This window comes from Bufo bufo, chromosome 3, assembly GCF_905171765.1.
Source record: "Bufo bufo chromosome 3, aBufBuf1.1, whole genome shotgun sequence".
In the NCBI taxonomy this organism is placed as follows: Eukaryota; Metazoa; Chordata; class Amphibia; order Anura; family Bufonidae; genus Bufo; species Bufo bufo.
This window is the reverse complement of record NC_053391.1, coordinates 247697967-247721041: the sequence shown is the minus strand read 5'-3', so window position 1 is coordinate 247721041 and position 23075 is coordinate 247697967. Positions and strand designations below refer to the sequence as shown.

Genomic DNA, 23075 nt, shown 5'->3' with positions numbered 1-23075 from the left:
TGCGAGATGCAGGGGCAGGCCGCGGACGACACAGACACATTTAGAAGCGGCGCACAGGTATCGGCAGTGGTATCGGGGACATTTGCACGAGTACATGTACTCGTGCAAATGTCCGGTATCGGTACATCCCTAGTAATAACAATACATTAGTAAGTGCCTTGTATTAACTTTCTCTACATGATAAATGCCACTTACTGAAGTGAGACAACCCCTTTAAAGAGACCCTGTCATTAGTTTCATGCTGCCCTAACCACGAGCTGCATGAAACTGCAACATACTCCATTTAGCCTATAGCAACCAATCGGATTCCACCTTTAATTTTTCAGAGCTCTTTGGGAAAATGAAAGATGAAATCTGATTCATTGCTATGGTCACCTAAGCCAGTTTTCCATTGCACCATGTTTGATAAATCTCCCCCTATGTTTTAGGCCTCATGCACACGGCCGTTGTTTGGGTCCACATCCGAGCCGCCGTTTTGGGGGCTCGGATGCGGATCCATTCATTTCAATGGGGCCGCAAAAGATGCGGACAGCACTCCGTGTGCTGTCTGCATCCGTTGCTCCGTTCCGAGGCCCCGCAAAAAAAATATAGCACATCCTATTCTTGTCCGTTTTGCGGACAAGAATAGGCATGTCTACAATGGTCCGCCCGTTCCGTTAATTGCGGACCGCAAAAAACGGAACGGTCATGTGCATGAGGCCTTACTCTGACACTGCAGCATTTAGTAGAAATCATAGATTTAAATATAGGTGAGCACAGGAAGAAGTGTGTCCCAGACAGCTACCCACCACCTTCTACACTATTTGGATAGGACTGATTGACAAGGTCTATCCCTATTTGCATATATGGAGAGATCTATCTATCAGGCCTATTGCACACGACCGTATGGCTTTTTCAGTGTTTTGTAGTCCGTTTTTCACGGATCCGTTGTTCCGTTTTTTGTTTCCGTTGTGTTTCCGTTTCTGTTCCATTTTTCCGTATGGCACAGTAAATGGGGGAAAAAACGGTCATGTGCAGGAGGCCTTAAGCCGTTTGTGGGAGAAGCCAGAGGTGAACCGTCCAGAAACCTGCCTCTTTTTAAAGCTATAATTAAAACTATGACTTCTGGTGAAACTTCATTATTTTTGAAGAGGTAGCCTGTTTCTGAACCTGCTCTTTATCAAGTGATGCAGTAGGAGTTAATGCATCTTCTAATGAAGAGCCATTCATAAGTGTGCACTGTATTTTAATACAGCCTATGTGTTCATGGCCACAACTCTTTTTGCCACCAAGAGCTGTGACTGCAACCACACAGTACCTCTCAGCCTCAGGACGTGAGGCTCCACATTTAGGCCCCTTTCACACGGGCGAGTTTTCAGCGCGGGTACAATGCGTGAGGTGAACGCATTGCACCCGCACTGAATCCGGACCCATTTGTTTCTATGGGGCTGTGCATATGAGCAGTGATTTTCACGCATCACTTGTGCGTTGCGTGAAAATCGCAGCAAGCTCTATATTGTGCGTTTTTCACGCAACGCAGGCCCCATAGAAGTGAATGGGACTGCGTTAAAATCGCAAGCATCCGCAAGCAGGTGCGGATGTGGTGCGATTTTCACGCACGGTTGCTAGGAGACGATCGGGATGGAGACCCGATCATTATTATTTTCCCTTATAACATGGTTATAAGGGAAAATAATAGCATTCTTAATACAGAATGCATAGTACAATAGGGCTGGAGGGGTTAAAAAATAAATAAATAAATATAACTCGCCTTAATCTACTTGATCGCGCAGCCCGGCTTCTCTTCTGTCTTCTTTCTTCAGGACCTGGGAAAAGGACCTGTGATGACGTCACTGCGCTCATCACATGATCCATCACCATGGTAAAGGATCATGTGATGGACCATGTGATGAGCGCAATGACGTCACCACAGGTCCTTTACCCAGGTCCTGAAGAAAGAAGACAGAAGAGAAGCCGGGCTGCGCGAACAAGTAGATTAAGGTGAGTTAAAAAATTATTTACCCCTCCAGCCCTATTGTACTATGCATTCTGTATTAAGAATGCTATTAATTTCCCTTATAACCATGTTATAAGGGAAAATAATACGATCTACCCAGCACCTAACCCAAACATGCCGATTTTTGTCACGCGCGTGCAAAACGCATTACAATGTTTTGCACTCGCGTTTCCCGCAAAGCACCCGTATCTTATCCGGGCAAAAAACATGACGCCCGTGTGAAAGGGGCCTTACAGTACAACTCAAAACTCCCATTTGGGAAATAATTCAGCAGGAGCGGTCTAGAAACTCTTTTAAAACTGATGACAGAATTACTTTAACAGTTAAAACAGTGACAAGGAAAACCTGATGATCTGAATTGTGAAGTATGAATGACAGCTATGCTAAGACTGTATTTAAACAGGAATGCTTACGTGTCCATGACATCGTGCTTTGAATAGACATGTACCAAACCATCTACCATTTTTAGCCCAAAGCCCAAGTCAGGAGGCATAGTACTGGGATCACACACTTCATATGGATGCTGGTCAGAGAAGGGAGGATGCACAGGAGCATCTGTGGAAAAACTGACATCTTAATTTCATATAATACGTGAGCAATACATTAATTCTAAATAGCAGTTGTCCATAGCGGTCAGTTAAAGGGGTTTCTCTGACTTTTACATAATTTTTTGTATAAATACAGTTGTGTTCAAAATTATTCAACCCCCAATGCTGTAAAGGGTTTTAGGGAATAATTTAGTGTACATTTGTAATTGTGTTCAGAATGAAATCTTACAACGACTTTTTAAAGAACCAAATGCAGCTAAAATGACATCAATTGTTTTTGTAATACAGTATTAAATGTTTTTTTTGTGATTTCTTCATTGACACAATTATTCAACCCCTTAAAGACTACCACTCATAAAAACAGAGGTTCATTCAAGTGTTTTCGATCAGGTATTGAAAACACCTGTGGATGTCAAGGAGCAGCAATCAAGCATAATAAGCACCAATTAGGCAGATTTAAAAGGACTGTGATACTCCGCTTCTTCTAGACATTTACTGGTGTGTTTACAAACATGGTGAAGTCAAGAGAATGGTCCAGGAAGACAAGAGAAGAGGTGATTTCTCTTCACAGGAAGGGCAATGGCTATAAGAAGATTGCAAAGATGTTAAACATACCAAGAGACACCATAGGAAGCATCATTCGCAAATTCAAGGCAAAGGGCACTGTTGAAACGCTACCTGGTCGTGGCAGAAAGAAGATGCTGACTTCGACTGCTGTGCGCTACCTGAAGCGCAAAGTGGAGAAAAGTCCCCGTGTGACTGCTGAGGAACTGAAAAAAGATTTGTCAGATGTGGGTACTGAAGTTTCAGCTCAGACAATAAGGCGCACACTGCGTAATGAAGGCCTCCATGCCAGAACTCCTAGGCGCACCCCATTGCTGTCTCCAAAGAATAAGAAGAGTCGACTGCAGTATGCCAAAAGTTATGTGGACAAACCACAAAAGTTTTGGGATAGTGTTCTGTGGACTGATGAAACAAAATTAGAACTGTTTGGGCCCATGGATCAACGCTATGTTTGGAGGAGGAAGAACAAGGCCTATGAAGAAAAGAACACCTTGCCTACTGTGAAGCATGGCGGGGGGTCAATCATGCTTTGGGGCTGTTTTGCTTCTACAGGTACAGGGAAGCTTCAGCGTGTGCAAAGTACCATGAATTCTCTTCAGTACCAGGAGATATTGGATGAAAATGTGATGCAGTCCGTCACAAACCTGAGGCTTGGGAGACGTTGGACCTTTCAACAGGACAATGATCCCAAGCACACCTCCAAGTCCACTAGAGCATGGTTGCAGATTAACCGCCTCCGGACCGCCTAACGCAGGATCGCGTTCCGGAGGCGGCAGCGCTGCGCAGAGTCACGCATATACGCGTCATCTCGCGAGACGCGAGATTTCGCTCAAAGCCGGCCCGCGCATGCGCATCGCGGGCCGGCAAAAGTTAAAGAACAATTTCGTCACCAGCCTGCCAGCAACGATCATTGGCTGGCAGGCTGGCGATTTTCAAAAAAACAAATCACAAGCCATATAACAGATCATATTAGTAAATATGATCTGTTATATGGCTTGTCTGCTCCTCTGCTGGTCCTTTTCGTCGGTTGGATCCAGCAGAGGAGCAGACTTCACAGTGAGTAGCACCAACACCACACTTTAGCCCCAGATCACCCCCTGCACCCCAATTAACCCTTTGATCACCCCTTTGATCGCCCCTGTCAATCACTTAGTGAAAGACAAAAAGTGATCAGTGTAAACTGTCACTTTTTTTTTTCACTAGTATTGGCTGTTAGGTTTTAGGATAGTTTAGGCCCCTTGGTTAGGTAGTTAGCGATCGGTTAGCGCCCAGCCCACCGCACCGCAGTCACTGATTCGCTGATTAGCGTATCGCTAATCAGCATTTGTACTTTTATAGTATCTGTAAGTGATCAAAACTGATCACGGTCAGATCTATAATAGTATTAGTGTCACTTTAGTTCGCCCTCCACCCAAAACGCAGTGTTTGCCCGATCAGGCCTGATCGGTCGCCCACACGTGCGTTCACCCACGCCCGCCCCACCGCAGTGACAAAAAATATATATTTTTTGATCACTGCACATTCACTTTACAAGCACTGCGGCGATAAAAAAATCAGTTTTGATATTTTTTATCAACCGCAGCGGCCTCCGGTACTTCGCTAGCCTCCCCTTTGTAAGACAGGCTTGCTTTTTTTCTTGAGTAGTCTCAGGGAATACCCCTAAATTTAGTAGTCCAAAATGTCAAACAGGGGGTATTCTTCTGAAGAGGCCTACAGGATTCTGACCCAGTCGGATGAGGAATGGGAACCCTCATCTGACGAATCTAGCGGGTCAGAATATGAACCTGTAGAAAGCAGTGGCTCTCTGACCCAAAGTTCGGACGATGAGGTGGAGGTCCCTGATAGAACCAGGCGTACCCGGCCCCGTGTCGCTAGACCACAGGTTATGCAGGATCCGCTTCAAGAGCAGCAGAGTGGGGCTGGCGCTGCCGGATCACGTGGTGAGGCATACACCAGCAGCGCAGCCCTCCCTGGACCTAGTACCAGCACTGCCGTACAACATGGTGACGTGGCGAGCACCAGAAGGGCAGTTGAAGCTGGTACGGTGGCACGTGCAATAGTTACCCCGTCGCAGCCACCGCACAGACAGGCCCGTAGAGCCCCTAGAATCCCTGAGGTGCTGGCAAACCCTGATTGGCAGTCACCAACTTCAGCCGCACCATTAGTTCCCCCTTTCACCGCCCAGTCTAGAGTTCGGGTTGAGACGGCTCATATCGGTTCGGCCCTGGGATTTTTTGAGCTGTTCTTGACGGCGGAGCTCTTGGACTTAGTCGTGGCAGAGACAAACCGGTATGCCACACAATTTATATCCGCCAACCCGGGAAGCTATTATGCCCAGCCTTTCCGGTGGAAACCAGTCCAAGTTTCCGAAATTAAAATTTTTCTGGGCCTTCTCCTCAACATGGGTCTAACTAAAAAGCATGAATTGCGGTCATATTGATCCACGAACCCGATTCATCACATGCCCATGTTCTCTGCTGCTATGTCCAGGGCACGATTTGAGGCCATCCTCCGTTTCCTGCATTTTAGCGACAACACCACCTCCCGTCCCAGAGGCCACCCAGCTTTTGACCGGCTCCACAAAATTCGGCCCCTCATAGACCACTTCAACCAGAAATTTGCAGATTCTTATACCCCCGAGCAAAACATCTGCGTAGAAGAGTCCCTAATACATTTTACCGGGCGCCTTGGCTTCAAACAATACATCCCAAGCAAGCGTGCCCGGTATGGGGTCAAATTGTATAAGCTATGTGAAAGGGCCACAGGCTATACCCACAAATTTCGGATCTATGAGGGAAAAGATCAGACCCTGGAGCCGGTCGGTTGCCCTGACTACCTGGGGAGCAGTGGGAAGACAGTCTGGGACTTGGTGTCACCCTTATTTGGCAAGGGGTACCATCTTTATGTTGACAATTTCTACACAAGTGTGGCCCTCTTTATGCATTTGTTTCTAGAACAGATTTGCGCCTGTGGCACCGCGCGAACTAGTCGCGTGGGCTTCCCCCAACGGCTCGTTACCACCCCTCTTGCAAGGGGGGAGAGGGCTGCCTTGTGTAACGAAGAACTGCTCGCGGTGAAATGGAGAGACAAGCGTGACGTTTACATGCTCTCCTCCATTCACGCAGACACGACAATACAAATTGAGCGAGCAACCCGTGTCATTGAAAAGCCCCTCTCAGTCCACGACTATAATTTGCTCATGGGAGGGATGGACTTCAATGACCAGATGTTGTCTCCGTATTTAGTTTCCCGACGCACCAGACGCTGGTATAAGAAGGTGTCTGTATATTTAATTCAATTGGCTCTGTACAATAGTTTTGTTCTCTACAGTAAGGCTGGGAGAACAGGATCCTTCCTCAAATTCCAGGAAGAGATCATCGAGAACCTCCTGTATCCAGAAGGTTCCGTGGCCCCATCCACCAGTGTAGTTAGCCGTCTACACGAGCGACATTTCCCCAGTGTCGTTCCTGGTGCCTCAACCCAACCGTCACCCCGAAAAAGATGTCGTGTCTGTAGCAGGAGTGGAATAAGGCGTGACACCCGCTATTTCTGTCCTGACCACCCTGCCCTATGCTTTGGAGAGTGTTTCCGGAAGTACCACACCCAGGTACACTTAGCATAGGGATTGCATCTCACAGGACAGGCACACAGGGCTATTAGGGCCCTTTTACTCACAGCTGCTGCAAACCTCTCCTTTCACCTGGGATAAAGTGCATAACGTACTTCGCCACATCTTTGGGCGATTTGCGCTTTGCACATTGTCCCATGGGGAAGGAGAGGTTTGTTCTATAAAGGTAAAAAAAACTAAACAAAAAAAAAATTACCGGTAAGTAAAAAAGTTAACGTTCAGTTAAAAAAGTTAAAAAAAGTTTATATGTTCTGTTCAAAAGTTAATAAATTTATTGCGTTGCGGCCTGGTTTTTTCTTTTGTTTTTTTTACCTTCCAGGTGGACCAACCGATCGACTAGCTGCAGCACTGATGTGCATTCTGACAGAAGCATTGCGCTGCTGTCAGATTACATGCAAGTCGGTGTATGCGGCGCTGCAAGACGAGATTTCTCCTCTGCAGTAAAAGATACGTTTGCCGAGGCATATGAGCTGAGGAGGTGGCGGTGTTCATATACTTTGGCAAACACTTTGTATATATAAAAAAAAAAATCCCGGCAAGGATTTATTCATCCACATCGATTGATGTGAATGGAGAAATCTGGTTTGCCAGGGCATACGAGCTAAGTGGGTATGGATGTTGGGCGGAGCTCCTATGTCCTGGCAGACGACTTTCCCCTCCTTTTTCTTTTTTTGGCAGAGATTTTTTCATCCACATTGATCGATGCGAATGAAGAAATCTGTGCCGTTCATTTTTTTCTTTCAGCCCGGAGGCTGAACGGAAAAAAAAAATCTTATTACCCGTATGCTCAATATAAGGAGAATAGCAGAAACTCCTAATGCTGGGCATACATGTAATGATTGCGGAGACCCTCAAATGCCAGGGCAGTACAAACACCCCACAAATAACACCATTTTGGAGAGAAGACACCCCAAGGTATTCGCTGAGGGGCATATTGAGTCCATGAAAGATTGAAATTTTTGTCCCAAGTTAGCGGAAAGGGAGACTTTGTGAGAAAAAAATAAAAAAAATGAATTTCCGCTAACTTGTGCCAAAAATTTATTTTTTCTGTGAACTCGCCATGCCCCTCATTGAATACCTTGGGGTGTCTTCTTTCCAAAATGGGGTCACATGTGGGGTATTTATACTGCCCTGGCATTTTAGGGGCCCCAAAGCGTGAGAAGAAGTCTGGTATCCAAATGTCTAAAAATGCCCTCCTAAAAGGAATTTGGGCACCTTTGCGCATCTAGGCTGCAAAAAAGTGTCACACATGTGGTATCTCCGTATTCAGGAGAAGTTGGGGAATGTGTTTTGGGGTGTCATTTTACATGTACCCATGCTGGGTGAGAGAAATATCTTGGTCAAATGCCAACTTTGTATAAAAAAAATGGGAAAAGTTGTCTTTTGCCAAGATATTTCTCTCACCCAGCATGGGTATATGTAAAATGACACCCCAAAACACATTGCCCAACTTCTCCTGAATACGGAGATACCACATGTGTGACACTTTTTTGCAGCCTAGGTGGGCAAAGGGGCCCACATTCCAAAGAGCACCTTTCGGATTTCACCGGCCATTTTTTACAGAATTTGATTTCAAACTCCTTACCACACATTTGGGCCCCTAGAATGCCAGGGCAGTATAACTACCCCACAAGTGACCCCATTTTGGAAAGAAGACACCCCAAGGTATTCCGTGAGGGGCATGGCGAGTTCCTAGAATTTTTTATTTTTTGTCACAAGTTAGTGGAAAATGATGATTTTTTCTTATTTTTCTTACAAAGTCTCATATTCCACTAACTTGCGACAAAAAATAAAAACTTCCATGAACTCACTATGCCCATCAGCGAATACCTTGACCCCATTTTGGAAAGAAGACACCCAAAGGTATTCGCTGATGGGCATAGTGAGTTCATAGAACTTTTTATTTTTTTGTCACAAGTTAGTGGAATATGAGACTTTGTAAGAAAAAAAAATAAAAAAAAAATCATAATTTTCCGCTAACTTGTGACAAAAAATAAAAAGTTCTATGAACTCACTATGCCCATCAGCGAATACCTTAGGGTGTCTACTTTCCGAAATGGGGTCATTTGTGGGGTGTTTGTACTGTCTGGCCATTGTAGAACCTCAGGAAACATGACAGGTGCTCAGAAAGTCAGAGCTGCTTCAAAAAGCGGAAATTTACATTTTTGTACCATAGTTTGTAAACGCTATAACTTTTACCCAAACCATTTTTTTTTTTTACCCAAACATTTTTTTTTTATCAAAGACATGTAGAACAATAAATTTAGAGCAAAATTTATATATGGATGTCGTTTTTTTTGCAAAATTTTACAACTGAAAGTGAAAAATTTCATTTTTTTGCAAAAAATCGTTTAAATTTCGATTAATAACAATAAAAGTAAAAATGTCAGCAGCAATGAAATACCACCAAATGAAAGCTCTATTAGTGAGAAGAAAAGGAGGTAAAATTCATTTGGGTGGTAAGTTGCATGACCGAGCAATAAACGGTGAAAGTAAGGTAGGTCAGAAGTGTAAAAAGTGGCCTGGTCTTTCAGGGTGTTTAAGCTATGGGGGCTGAGGTGGTTAAAGGCTGGAACATTTTGAAGTGGCCATCGCAGTCACCAGACTTAAATCCGATTGAGAACCTCTGGTGGGACTTAAAGAAAGCAGTTGCAGCGCGCAAGCCTAAGAATGTGACTGAACTGGAGGCTTTTGCCCATGAAGAATGGGCGAAGATTCCCGTAGATCGCTGCAAGACACTTGTGTCAAGCTATGCTTCACGTTTAAAAGCTGTTATAACTACGATTCATTTCGGAGCTGGGGTGGCTAGACGTGTGGAGGGAAAGGAATCCTTCTAACAGGGAATTCTCTTGTTTCACACCCTCCAAGGGGGCGCTATCCCGAATTGATTACCTATTATGTGATGCGCAGGCTTATCTCGCAATATCTGACGTGAAGTATATGCCTCAGGGACCGTCTGATCATGCGCCTATTGTGGGGACTCTGCTCTCATCTGAGGGCGAGTCACGTGGCCACAGTCTTCGCATTCATCCATTCTGGCTGTCCCTGATGAATATAAATGACCGTATACCTGACCAGCTAAAAGTGTTCCTGGACCTAAATGCGGAAGGGGACAGTGATCCTCTTATAATGTGGGATACACTGAAAGCTTATGTGAGAGGTTGCGCCAAATCATCCATTTCTTATCTTAAGAAAACTGTGAGGCTTAAGGAAGAGGAGTTATGTGCATTATGCAAGGCAGCTGAGAATACATATGTATCCACTCCCACCGAGGAGAATAGATTAGATTGGATGCAGAAGGGTAGGCAGTATATGTTATGCTTATAAGAAAAGAGTGATCGCAAGCTCTTCTTCCTCAAACAACAGGCTTTTGAGCAGGGTAGCAAGACGGGGAAGATCCTAGCACAGGTTGTCAGACGTAATACTATGGCTCCTCCGATCATTCGCATACAGAATGAGGACGGAACCGTAGTGGAGGACCCTGGTGGAATACTGAACAGATTTAGAGAATTCTATAGTGAACTATACTCCTCAAGAACCCAGTACACCTTGTCTGCACTTCGTGCGTACTTGGGTGAAGTGGCTCATCCTCAATTATCCCCCTTGGATAAGGGGCTTCTTGATGAAAAGATCATGCTGGAGGAGGTAGTTGCTGCGATCAAGGGTTTAAATTTGGGAAAGTCGCCAGGCCCGGACGGCATTCCTCTAGAGGTATACTCTAAATATGAGGATATTTTAGGGCCTCAATTGCGCAAAGTGTATGTTGCCTCCCTGGAGAGGGGATATTTACCAGATTCCCTATATGACGCTTCTATTGTAGTTCTCTTAAAGCCAGATAAAAATCCCTTGGAGTGCGGATCTTATCGCCCAATATCACTATTGAACCTAGATTAAAAAATTCTGACCAAGATCCTCGCGAACAGGTTAAATAAAGTGATTACCTCAATAGTTCATGAGGACCAATCCGGCTTTATACCAGGCCGTTCCACCTCTAGTAATATTAGGAGAGCCCAGGTAGTGGCGCAGGTGGGATGCACGGACGACAGACAGTGGGTCTTGGCATCCTTAGATACAGCCAAGGCATTTGATTCCATTGAGTGGGAGTTTCTGCTGCATACCCTAGAATGTTTTGGCTTTGGCCCTACTTTCATCAAATGGATTAAAGTGCTTTACCACCGGCCTACTGCTAATATTATGATTAATGGCTCTTCATCCCCCACATTTCCTTTACACCGAGGTACCCGGCAGGGATGCCCCTTATCCCCATTGCTGTTTGCAGTGGCAATTGAACATTTAGTTATTAGAATACACCAAGATAACGTCTTTAAGGGGGTGTCAGTGGGAGGTAGGGAGTATAGACTAGGGTTGTATGCAGACGACCTCATTCTGTTCATGGACAATGTAGATTCATCCCTACCGAGAGCAATTGAATTGATCGATCAATTCGGTAACTTTTCCGGCCTACGCATCAACTGGTCCAAATCGGCCCTTATGCCCTTATGGTCCCCGAACTGGCCTCCGATATACCACAATCTTATGGTGGTGGAACATTTTAAATATCTAGGTGTCATTATTACTAAGGATCCAACGATGTCACACCAACTTAACATTGCCCCTATTGAATCTTATGCTATAGACAAATTCAAGTCATGGACCACATTGCCTTTATCAGTTATGGGCAGATTGAATCTTGTTAAGATGGTTCTCCTACCCAAAGCATTGTACTTACTAGGACACGCATGCACCCCAGTTCCGAGGAGCTTCTTTGTACGGCTGCACTCGGTTGTGGCGAAATTTGTGTGGGGTAAAGAGAGGAGGAAGCTAGCTCTTGATAATCTGCAGAGAGGTTGGCAGCAGGGAGGAGCGGCTATGCCTGATTTTTTTCTGTATTTCCTGGCAGGACAGCTTAAATTCTTGACTACTTGGGTCGCGCAGACTCCCATACCGAATTCTGATTTTTATTTAAGATATCATTTGGGTCTCTCAACCTTGTGGCCGGTTCTAGAAAACTTACAGTCAATAGAGGGCCGACTATTACCCATACACAGGTTAGCTCATCAGGTCTGGAGAGCTGCCAAGCTCCAACAATACCAGGACCTTCCTGATGATATAGTATTGTGGAACAATCCTATGTTCCCACACCTGCGGCACTGTGAAGGAAGGGCTATTTGGGAAAATTACGGCATTTTCACTTTAAGGGATTTGTACGAGAAGGGGGTCCTTTACTCGTTCTCTCAGCTCCAGGAGAAGTTTGGGGTGCTAAGGCCCCAATTTTATAGGTACCTACAGCTAAGACATGCCCTCCAAGCTCAATTTCATGGGGACGTAAGGAAAATTTCCAAATACCCACTGATAGGCATTCTCAGCACACAGGGACCAAAGGGGATGATTTCGACCTTGTACACGCATCTTTTAGATCTAAAAATACGCTCCAAACCCCTGCTGGTGGAGACAAGGTGGAAAGAGAGGGTGCCACAGCTCACTGATGAGGAATGGGCTGAGGCTTTGTGTGCACCATCAACTGTATCGCCTTCTCTCAACAACAGGCTTACTCAGCTATTCATTCTCCACAGGAGTTATCTAACACCTACCAGGCTACACAAAATGGGCAGGCTAGACCACACGAGATGCCACAGATGCGCTCAAGATAATGCGGATTTCTGGCATCTTATCTGGGACTGCCAGCACGTACAACCCTTTTGGAGAAAAGTAGTAGATATTTTGTCTACCCTGATCACAGAGGTGATTCCTTGCTGCCCTAAGATCTGCCTTTTAGGGATAGTGGACGGAGACACCCGCTCCCTGTACGTTTGTACCTTCTTAAGAGAATCCCTATTCCTAGCCAGGAAAGCTATAGCCCTGCGATGGATGGCGGACAGACCGCCGACAATAGGTCAGTGGAAGGCACTGGTAAATCTAATTTTGCCCTATGAAAAGGTGATGTACGGTAATAGGAAGTGCCCTCAGAAATTTGAAAAGATATGGGGCTCTTGGTGTTCTTCACCAACCACTGCAATGCCATCTCACATGCACTCAGTGCATTCCATATAACACCACATATTGCAATATTTCATGGTGTATGCTGGGTGGGGGGGGAGAGGAGAAAATGTACTCTACCAGGAGATGACACATGCTTTTCTTCTGTCTTTATTGCCCTCAGGGTGGAACTATATTACATTCTATCTGTATTGTACCATTTCATGGCAATGTATGTATGTTCACATGTATGATTCTTGATATTGTCATATGTATAAATGTACCAATTTTGGTTGCTATTCTCAATAAAACGAGTAAAAAAAAAAGAAGCTGTTATAACTGGAAAAGGATGTTGTACTAAGTACTAAGATTGAATGTCACTTGGGGGTTGAATAAAACTGATAATGATGTGAGCACAGAAAAGACATTTGTGGTTATTTCATTATAAATGTAATGTTATATTTGTCTGACTTACAAGTGCCTCTCTGATTTAATTGTAAACAAGATGACTGAAATGATCAAAATCAATGTCAAACTGGCCAAAACACTCAATTTCAGTGGGGGTTGAATAATTTTGAACACAACTGTAAGTCACTCTCATCTTACCGATCCCCCTGCTACACCCAATAAAGTAAGTTTCTAGGTGAATCACTTAAGACCTATCTAATGTTCTGGTCCCGAGGCATGATGGCTGAATAGGCACTTCACCCCTACATAAGGCCATCTGAAAATTACCTGCAGCAACCGGGGTATCAGCACTCTCCTCCTGAAGTGGACTGTCTAAAGCCTCACCACTGAGCTTCTTCAGATGCTGAGCAGTAGTCCGAAAAAAGTTTTGCATGGAAATATTCATATACTTCTGCCGAATGAATAAAGCTCGTACTACGCTCTTGGCTGCATCCAGAAGGTCTGTGAAAGGTACCTAAAAAGAAATACAAGACTTAGCCTTTAACATTTTAGTAGTTTGGCAAAGTATTCTTGGTTCTATGTACACCTTTGGGGGCATTTTTTTTTTTGCAATTGCACTGTACTCATGAGCTAAAAATAATTTTTTCAAATATGGAACCCTTTTCTCTGTACAGAGCTGAGATGCTCTACTAGCAAAAACGGAATTTTCTCTCAGCTCTGTCAGACAGGGAGCTGACGGGCTCCTTATCTCTGCTCTCAGACCTTGTAAAGACTCATCAAAGCTCAATCCTTATCCTACTGATATGAATGTGGCTTAAATAAGTGTTCATAAACTCTTAAGGTGCATTTAAACCAACAGATTATCTGACCAATTTCTGTCCAATCAGACCAATAGTTGGTGTGTATAACAAAAGATCTGTGTGTGTACACGGCCATCTGACCAATGATTGGTCAGAAAATCTGTCAGATAATCTGTTAGTGTAATTTAGAGATATAGGTTTTTTAGATGACCAGCACAAAGTGAAAGTAGGATGCACACAGCTAGAAAAACAGTTAACCCTTTGTGACAGAACGGCTCAATATCTTTTATAAAGACTGATTGAAAAAATAATTTTTAGCCCCAAATGAGTAAAATGCAATAATAAAAAAAATTGTCCCCAAAGTTGTAGATAGCCTTTAAATTTGTCGTACATAGTGGAAAATGTTGGACTTCGTGGAAATCATAGTACAGTGAACAAACCACAATTAGTCATTGATATGGTAGGGTCACCAAAATATATAATACAAAAAATCCAAGACTGAAGGTGTATTAAAAACGAAAAGCATACATGTTTAGGAAAAATAAAACAATGTGAAAGTCCTCTAGATATCACAGCTACCATAGTACACTGACTATGACTCTTTAGGGGACTTACTTGGACAAAGGCAAATATTGCTACAAGGCTGCAATGGTTCGTGGATCAAACTGCAGTCACAATGGATATAGCGGAGGCCGCATATAGCATCCAATCAGAAGACCACAATAGATGTCCCTCATAGCAGAGGAGAAGCGCTGTGAAGGAGATCAATGCAGAGAGTACTTCCTAGTGAAGCTCGTTTCCTGGACACTTGCAGGAGCAGAATCTGTCAGAACAAAACTTCATATTCAAACTACTCAAGATAAAAACTCTGCAAAAGGTATGTTTGTACTGCTCACCACAGCCCGTAAAAAGTGATGTCTACAGCTTAGCGTGGTCAAAGCTGCTGACATTCCTGTCATCACCACTGCCCTATTTGTACAGTCATGACCCATCAATTAGAAAGGTCATAAAAGTTACAGAGGTGGTAGTCAAAACGTAGGCCAGAAAAAGTGAAAGATTCTCTGTAATTATGATTTTCTGAACTGTAAAGCGCTGCAGAATATGTTGCTGCTATATAAATAAAGATTATTATTATTTCTTCAAGAGGGATGAACATGTTTTTTACTGTTATTCACAATTAATGAGGCTGTGCGAAAAATATCTCAAACCCCATTAGGCCCCATGGAGACAGACAGAGCATGTTGATTCTGCTCTGTCCCCGAGAATGTGGACTATGGACTGATTATTCTCCGCATGATGGAGTCCTACCGGATCTACTTTTTTCACTTATCTGATTCACAGATTATAAAATAAAAAAGGGTTGTCATGGGACAAACTCTTTAACCACCTAACTGTTTTGCCTAAGTCCAGCTCGGGCAGTGGGAAAAGTAGCTAACTGGAGGGGGAGGGCTGCTTTAGGTGCTGCTATCTCCTGAATGGTAGCAGCTGGTCTTGTTTGAAAGCTGACATTCCAGACTTTCATACAAGACCAAAATGACAGCCAAAGCCCAAGCAACAGAGGAGAAATCACTGTTGCAAGAAAATTTAGACTAAAACCTTCAGGATCACAGGTGCATATCCATGAGGCAAACATAATTACAAAAAACAAAATGGCTGCACACCATTATATACATATTCACATATTCTACAAAAAAAGTAAGAAAGTATAGGTTGCCCCATCTGCATTAATGAATTGCTAGTGTGCATTTGACTGTACAAACTCAGTTAGGTTTACATCCATTTTGCCGCAACATCATAATACAAGTCAAACATTGTTTTAGGTTAGTCGATCTTATCAGTTTGGGTAAACACTTCACATTTTTGAGTTATTAATGCATATGTATCTGAATAACTACTCCACAAATCAGCCACTGATCACCATGAGTCAGGCTGCTAGGGGAAGCTGCAGGGGAAATGTATTACATGTCACTTAAAATAGAACTCCCGCAAAAATGTTTATTCTCTGACCTGCTAGAAAGGTACATGATGTAATCTGTAGAGAGTGTAATCCTCTCATCAGTGACTGTATTTGTGAGCTATCTCCTCGCTTCTAATGTTTAGCTGTGTAATGTGACCAGCACTCTGATCTCCAACTCCTGTCAGTTACTTCTCTAGTCCTTCCTATGAGACTGAGAGTGAGGCTGCCATAGGAATACATGGAGAAACTGACTTCCTGTCCACACATAAGATGCTGTGTCAGTTGGAGAGTCTGATTGTTGGTCACATGACACAGATGAGAAGCAGAAGGGAGGGGATAACTCACAAATAGACACTTGTAGGAAGATTACCTTCACTACAGATTACATCATGTACTTTTCTAGCAGGTCAGAGAATACATTTTTTTGCAGGAGTTCTTCTTTAACGCAATTTCAGTCTTCACTGCAGTTACATAGAAGTCTATGGGCCCGATTCGATTCCGTCCTCTGCAACAGAGAGAGGGAGCATGCTATGTTCAAGACTCTCTCGCCTTGTTCTAGAGATCGTGGTGGTCTCAGCACTCAGACGCCCTCACATCTAAACTTTTGATATGTCTCTGATTTTTCGTTTTTTACTTCCTGCCTTCCCGGAGCCCAATTTTTTTAATTTTTCTGTTCACAGAACCGTTGTGCCACCATCTGCATCTGAAATACACCTAATTTAGACGTATTTCAGATTAGTAAATGACCCCCATAGTTTTTTGGGGAAAGTTTCAGTAAAACCTGTAATTTATACATTTATATCTTTGCTTTTTTTCACTTCCTGTGAATATTTATCGGTACAGAGAGGAGGTATTATCAATGATCGATAGCACTGTGTGTATAACTGTGTATACAGAGATAGCTGTTAGTCACTGATAACCCTTCCCTCCTGCACTCATAGCACTTCACAGGGCTGCAGTTTTAAATGTAAAAATTACAAGTTTTACTGAACCTTTTCTCACAAAACTATATATCAATCTGCATAGCTTCTCCTGCTCTATAGCATGCTGCCTGCAGACTGCGCTGCATTTTGTGTTGATGGGTCCTCTTTATAGTAATAGTAATTTTGACCAGGGTGTCCACACTTTTGCATGCCACTATATACACTGCTCAAAAAAATAAAGGGAACACAAAAATAACACATCCTAGATCTGAGTTAATTAAATATTCTTCTGAAATACTTTGTTCTTTACATAGTTGAATGTGCTGACAACAAAATCACACAAAAAAAAAAAAAAATGGAAATCAAATTTTTTAACCCATGGAGGTCTGGATTTGGAGTCACACTCAAAATTAAAGTGGAAAAACACACTACAGGCTGATCCAACTTTGATGTAATGTCCTTAAAACAAGTCAAAATGAGGCTCAGTAGTTTGTGTGGCCTCTACGTGCCTGTATGACCTCCCTACAACGCCTGTGCATGCTCCTGATGAGGTGGCGGACGGTCTCCTGATGGATCTCCTCCCAGACCTGGACTAAAGCATCTGCCAACTCCTGGACAGTCTGTGGTGCAACGTGACGTTGGTGAATAGAGCGAGACATGATGTCCCAGATGTGCTAAATTGGATTCAGGTCTGGGGAACGGGCGGGCCAGTCCATAGCATCAATGCCTTCGTCTTGCAGGAACCTCTGACACACTCCAGCCACATGAGGTCTAGCATTGTCTTGCATTAGGAGGAACCCAGGGCCAACCGCACCAGCATATGGTCTCACAAGGGGTCTGAGGATCTCATCTCGGTACCTAATGGCAGTCAGGCTACCTCTGGCGAGCACATGGAGGGCTGTGCGGCCCTCCAAAGAAATGCCACCCCACACCATTACTGACCCAATGCCAAACCGGTCATGCTGGAGGATGTTGCAGGCAGCAGAACGTTCTCCACGGCGTCTCCAGACTCTGTCACATCTGTCACATGTGCTCAGTGTAAACCTGCTTTCATCTGTGAAGAGCGCAGGGCACCAGTGGAGAATTTGCCAATCTTGGTGTTCTCTGGCAAATGCCAAACGTCCTGCACGGTGTTGGGCTGTAAGCACAACCCCCACCTGTGGACGTTGGGCCCTCATATCACCCTCATGGAGTCTGTTTCTGACCATTTGAGCAGACACATGCACATTTGTGGCCTGCTGGAGGTCATTTTGCAGGGCTCTGGCAGTGCTCCTCCTGTTCCTCCTTGCACAAAGGCGGAGGTAGCGGTCCTGCTGCTGGGTTGTTGCCCTCCTACGGCCTCCTCCACGTCTCCTGATATTCTGGCCTGTCTCCTGGTAGCGCCTCCATGCTCTGGACACTACGCTGACAGACACAGCAAACCTTCTTGCCACAGCTCGCATTGATGTGCCATCCTGGATAAGCTGCACTACCTGAGCCACTTGTGTGGGTTGTAGACTCCGTCTCATGCTACCACTAGAGTGAAAGCACCGCCAGCATTCAAAAGTGACCAAAACATCAGCCAGGAAGCATAGGAACTGAGAAGTGGTCTGGGGTCACCACCTGCAGTACCACTCCTTTATTGGGGGTGTCTTGCTAATTGCCTATAATTTCCACCTGTTGTCTATCCCATTTGCACAACAGCATGTGAAATTGATTGTCACTCAGTGTTGCTTCCTAAGTGGACAGTTTGATTTCACAGAAGTGTGATTGACTTGGAGTTACATTGTGTTGTTTAAGTGTTCCCTTTATTTTTTTGAGCAGTGTATATATATATATACAGGCCTTTTTTTCTGGCCGAACGCCCCGGAACAGTGAGTTCCACCACCTTTTCTCTGAGAAAAAAAGCCCTGTATATATATATATAAAAAGAAAACAGCAGCACTCTATAGGTATGCCAGTTGCAATTCCCACAATAATTCCTGGACCAGGAACAGTGAAGTAAAGTAGCAAAATGAAGGCAGCACTCCGGTCTTCAAGTGAGAAAGGTGGATTTTATTACACCCAACAGCAATGCAGCATTTCAGCTCTCTCAATGGAGCCTTTGTCAAGCTACTGAACTTAGTGCCCCCAACAAGTTTAAATCAGGTAAACCTCATCAGTGTTACATAATTGATCATAAATAAATAAACATAATTATACTGTATAAAACTCTATCTTAAACATGATTTCAATATAATAAATATATATAAAATACAGTGCTATTAAAGGGATTCTGTCACCTGGATTTTAGTGACAGAGCTTTTAACATCATCACATCAGTCTGCTCGTTTTGTATTAAAATATACTAGTATTACTACCCTAAGTGTTGTAATTTGTCTAGAAAATCGCTTTTATTAATATGGTAATTACCTGAGTAAGGAGCCCAAGGGGCTGTCCCTCCGGCCGTTGGAGCCCAGACGCGCCCTTTCTCCTGGAGCCCAGCACCGCCCCACTGCTAATTAATTCACTCCTCATTGCCGGCTGGCGCATGTGCAGTGCGTCCTATGAGGCCGATTCCAGGCGCTGATATGTGTATCCACGGCGCATGCGCGAGCTTATGGCTCAGCGAACGCATTCCGTGAATACACATGTCAGCGCCTGGAATCGGCCTCACAGGACGCACTGCACATGCGCCAGCCGGCAATGAGGAGTGAATAAATTAGCAGTGCTGGGCTCCAGGAGAAGGGGCTCGTCTGGGCTCCAACGGCCGGAGGGAAAGCCCCTTGGGCTCCTTACTCAGGTAATTACCATATTAATAAAAGCAATTTTCTAGACAAATGACAACACTTAGGCCCCTTTCACACAATCGAGTTTTCCGTGCGGGTGCAATGTGTGACATGAACGCATAGCACCCGCACTGAATCCTGACCCATTCATTTCAATGGGTCTGTGTACATGAGCGTTGTTTTTCACGCATCAGTACTGTGTTGCGTAAAAATCGCAGCATGTTCTATATTCTGTGTTTTTCGCGCAGCTCTGGCCTCATAAATGGGGCTGCGTGAAAAACGCATTGCATCCGCAAGCAAGTGCGGGTGCGATGCGTTTTTCACTGATGGTTGCTAAGAGATGTTGTTTGTAAACCTTCAGTTTTTTATCACGCGTGTGAAAAACGCATCAAAGCGCATTGCACCTGCGCGGAAAAAACTGAACAACTGAACGCAATCGCAGACAAAACTGACTGAACTTGCTTGCAAAATAGTGCGAGTTTCCCTGAACGCATCCGGACCTAATCCGTCACGCTCGTGTGAAAGGGGCATTAGGGTAGTAATACTAGTATATTTTAATACAAAACGAGCAGACTGATGTGATTATGTTAAAAGCTCTGTCACTAAAATCCAGGTGACAGAATCCCTTTAAATAGTGACCGTGATTACAATAAATAGTTACATTTAATCCATAATTCCATGTTAAATCCATAATTACAAGTAATCTATACATAAAGTGCATCTGTGCTAATCATGTGTTAATTAAAAAAAGAAGACAAACCCACGTCATAAATCCTCACATGTGGCAAACAACTTCCGAGTCCCATGTTGGAGACTTCGCAGGCGGCGGCATGTGTCCCGCAACCGCGAGAATTCCTCACATCACGCGCATGCGCACCATATAAACTTCATCTGCCCACACTTACTAGTATGTCTGGGCGCCGCTCCGTTCGCCCGGTATAGGCTCCGGTGTCTGCAGCTCCCTCTGTTGTACTGGGCGGAGTTTTTGTATACATACTAGTAAGTGCAGGGGGACCCCTGGGCGCCGCTCTGCTCACTGATATACTTACTTTTTAGTTTTTAAACTAGTGAAAGGTCCTCTTTAAGATCGAGTTTTTTACCTGATTTAAACTTGTTGTGGGCACTAAGTTCACTAGCTTGACAAAGGCTCCATTGAGAGAGATGAAATGCTGCATTGCTGTTGGGTGTAATAAAATCCACCTTTTTCACTTGAAGACCGGAGTGCTGCCTTCATTTTGCTACTTTATATATATATATATATATATATATATATATATATATATACACCGGTATATATACAGTTGCAAGAAAAAGTATGTGAACCCTTTGGAATGATATGGATTTCTGCACAAATTGGTCATAAAATGTAATCTGATCTTCATCTTAGTCACAAAAATAGACAATCACAGTCTGCTGAAAATAATAACACACAAATTAAATGTTACCATGTTTTTATTGAACACACCATGTAAACATTCACAGTGCAGGTGGAAAAGTATGTGAACCCCTAGACTAATGACATCTCCAAGAGCTAATTGGAGTGAGGTGTCAGCCAACTGGAGTCCAATCAATGAGATGAGATTGGAGGTGTTGGTTACAGCTGCCCTGCCCTATAAAAAACACACCAGTTCTGGGTTTGCTTTTCACAAGAAGCATTGACTGATGTAAATGATGCCTCACACAAAAGATCTCTCAGAAGACCTACGATTAAGAATTGTTGACTTGCATAAAGCTGGAAAGGGTAATAAAAGTATCTCCAAAAGCCTTGCTGTTCATCAGTCCATGGTAAGACAAATTGTCTATAAATGGAGAAAGTTCAGCACTGCTGCTACTCTCCCTAGGAGTGGTCGTCCTGTAAAGATGACTGCAAGAGCACAGTGCAGACTGCTCAATGAGGTGAAGAAGAATCCTAGAGTGTCTGCTAAAGACTTACAAAAGTCTCTGGCATATGCTAAGATCACTGTTAGCGAATCTACGATACGTAACTTTTGTCCCGGTATCGATACAATACCGGGATTTCCATTTTTTCGATAATGGGCTGCGCTGCTGCGCAATCTAGTATCTCTAAACATGAGCACGCTGCGGTCAGCGCGCTCATGTTCCCTCAGCAGCACAGGGGAGAAGGAAGCAGTGTCTCCCTCCCCCTGTGCTGCTGCTACCACCAATGAGGAGAGAGGGGCGGGTGCACTGCGTCCCCAATGATAGCAGGACTTTAAATGGGTCCGGAATTTGTTAAGTTAGCAGGCTACCTAGAGCGGCCCCCAGGGATGTCCCTGCACTTACTATTATTCCTGGGCGCCTCTCCGTTCGCCCGCTGTGCCCCGGTTACCGTCTCCTGCTCCGTATGCTAATTACTACTATCGGAGCGATGAGCAGGAGACATCAACTTCTCTCCTGGGCGTTCCTTCTCCCTGGCTGTAGCGCTGTCCAATCGCAGTGCAGAACGTCACAGCCAGGGAGAAGGAACGCCCAGAAGAGAAGCTGATGTCTCCTGCCCATCGCTCCGATAGAAGTAATTAGCATACGGAGCAGGAGACAGTAATGGGGGCACAGCGGGCGAACGGAGCGGTGCCCAGGAATAATAGTAAGTGCAGGGACATCCCTGGGTGCAACTCTATGTAGCCTGCTTATGAAATGTCGTCTTTAACTTTTAATACAGTAGGCAGGTGCAGGCAGCAGAATCGCATAGCCGGCACCCTACCTCTGACAGGGAGCTGCGATCAGCGGCAGTTAACCCCTCAGGTGCGGCACCTGAGGGGTTAACTGCCACTGATTTGCTGCCGGCACCCGCCTCCTGTATTAAAGGTTAATTATCATTGGTGGCGCAGTGCACCCCCCTCAACCTCCCCAGTATTAAAGTCATTGGTGGCAGTGTCCACAGGGTCCCCCTCTCCCCCCCCCCCATCTCCCCCTCTCCCCCCCCCCCCCCCCCCCATTGGTGGCAGTTTCTAATCGGAGCCCCAGAAGTGTAATGCTGGGGCTCCGATCGGTTACTATGGCAGCCAGGATACTACTGAAGCCCTGGCTGCCATAGTCAGCTCCCTGATGCTGTGTGCACTATGTACAGGAAGCAGGGAGAGTGTGAGGTCCTATTCACCATCATAGAGCTCTATCAGGGTGAATAGGACAAGGGATTAAAAGATCCCAGGTTCTAGCCCCTAAGGGGGGAAATAGTTATTAAATAAAATGTTACAAAAAAAGTTAAAAAAACACCAAAATATTAAGTATAAATCACCCCCTTTCCCAAATGTACATATAAAATATCTAAACCATAAATAAATAAACATATCACATATCGCCACGTCCGAAAAGTCCAACTATTAAAATATAAAAATAATCTATGCGGTGAATGCCGGAACAGGAAAAATAAATAAATAAAAACTCTGCGATTCGCCATTTTTTAAAATGCGGAATGCACGTGGCTTTTTTGGTGTTTTATTTTATTCGTGTGGTATCGAATGGTATTGAGTATCGCAACACTTTTTTATGGTATCGAAACCGAATCAAAATTTTGGTATCGCAACAACT

At 44.3% G+C, this 23075-nt stretch overlaps 1 protein-coding gene across 4 annotated transcripts in view; it reads right to left on the bottom strand.

Annotated features, from left to right (window-relative positions):
* AMPD2 (adenosine monophosphate deaminase 2) overlaps nucleotides 1–23075 on the bottom strand; it is a 274354-nt gene that overhangs the window by 95483 nt on the left and 155796 nt on the right. For all 4 annotated transcript variants that reach the window (XM_040424078.1, XM_040424077.1, XM_040424080.1 and 1 more), the window contains exons 6-7: nucleotides 13448–13634; nucleotides 2410–2551 (exon numbers count right to left, since the gene is read on the bottom strand). In XM_040424078.1, coding sequence (XP_040280012.1) covers nucleotides 2410–2551; nucleotides 13448–13634 — 329 coding nt within the window. The remainder of the gene's footprint in view (nucleotides 1–2409; nucleotides 2552–13447; nucleotides 13635–23075) is intronic.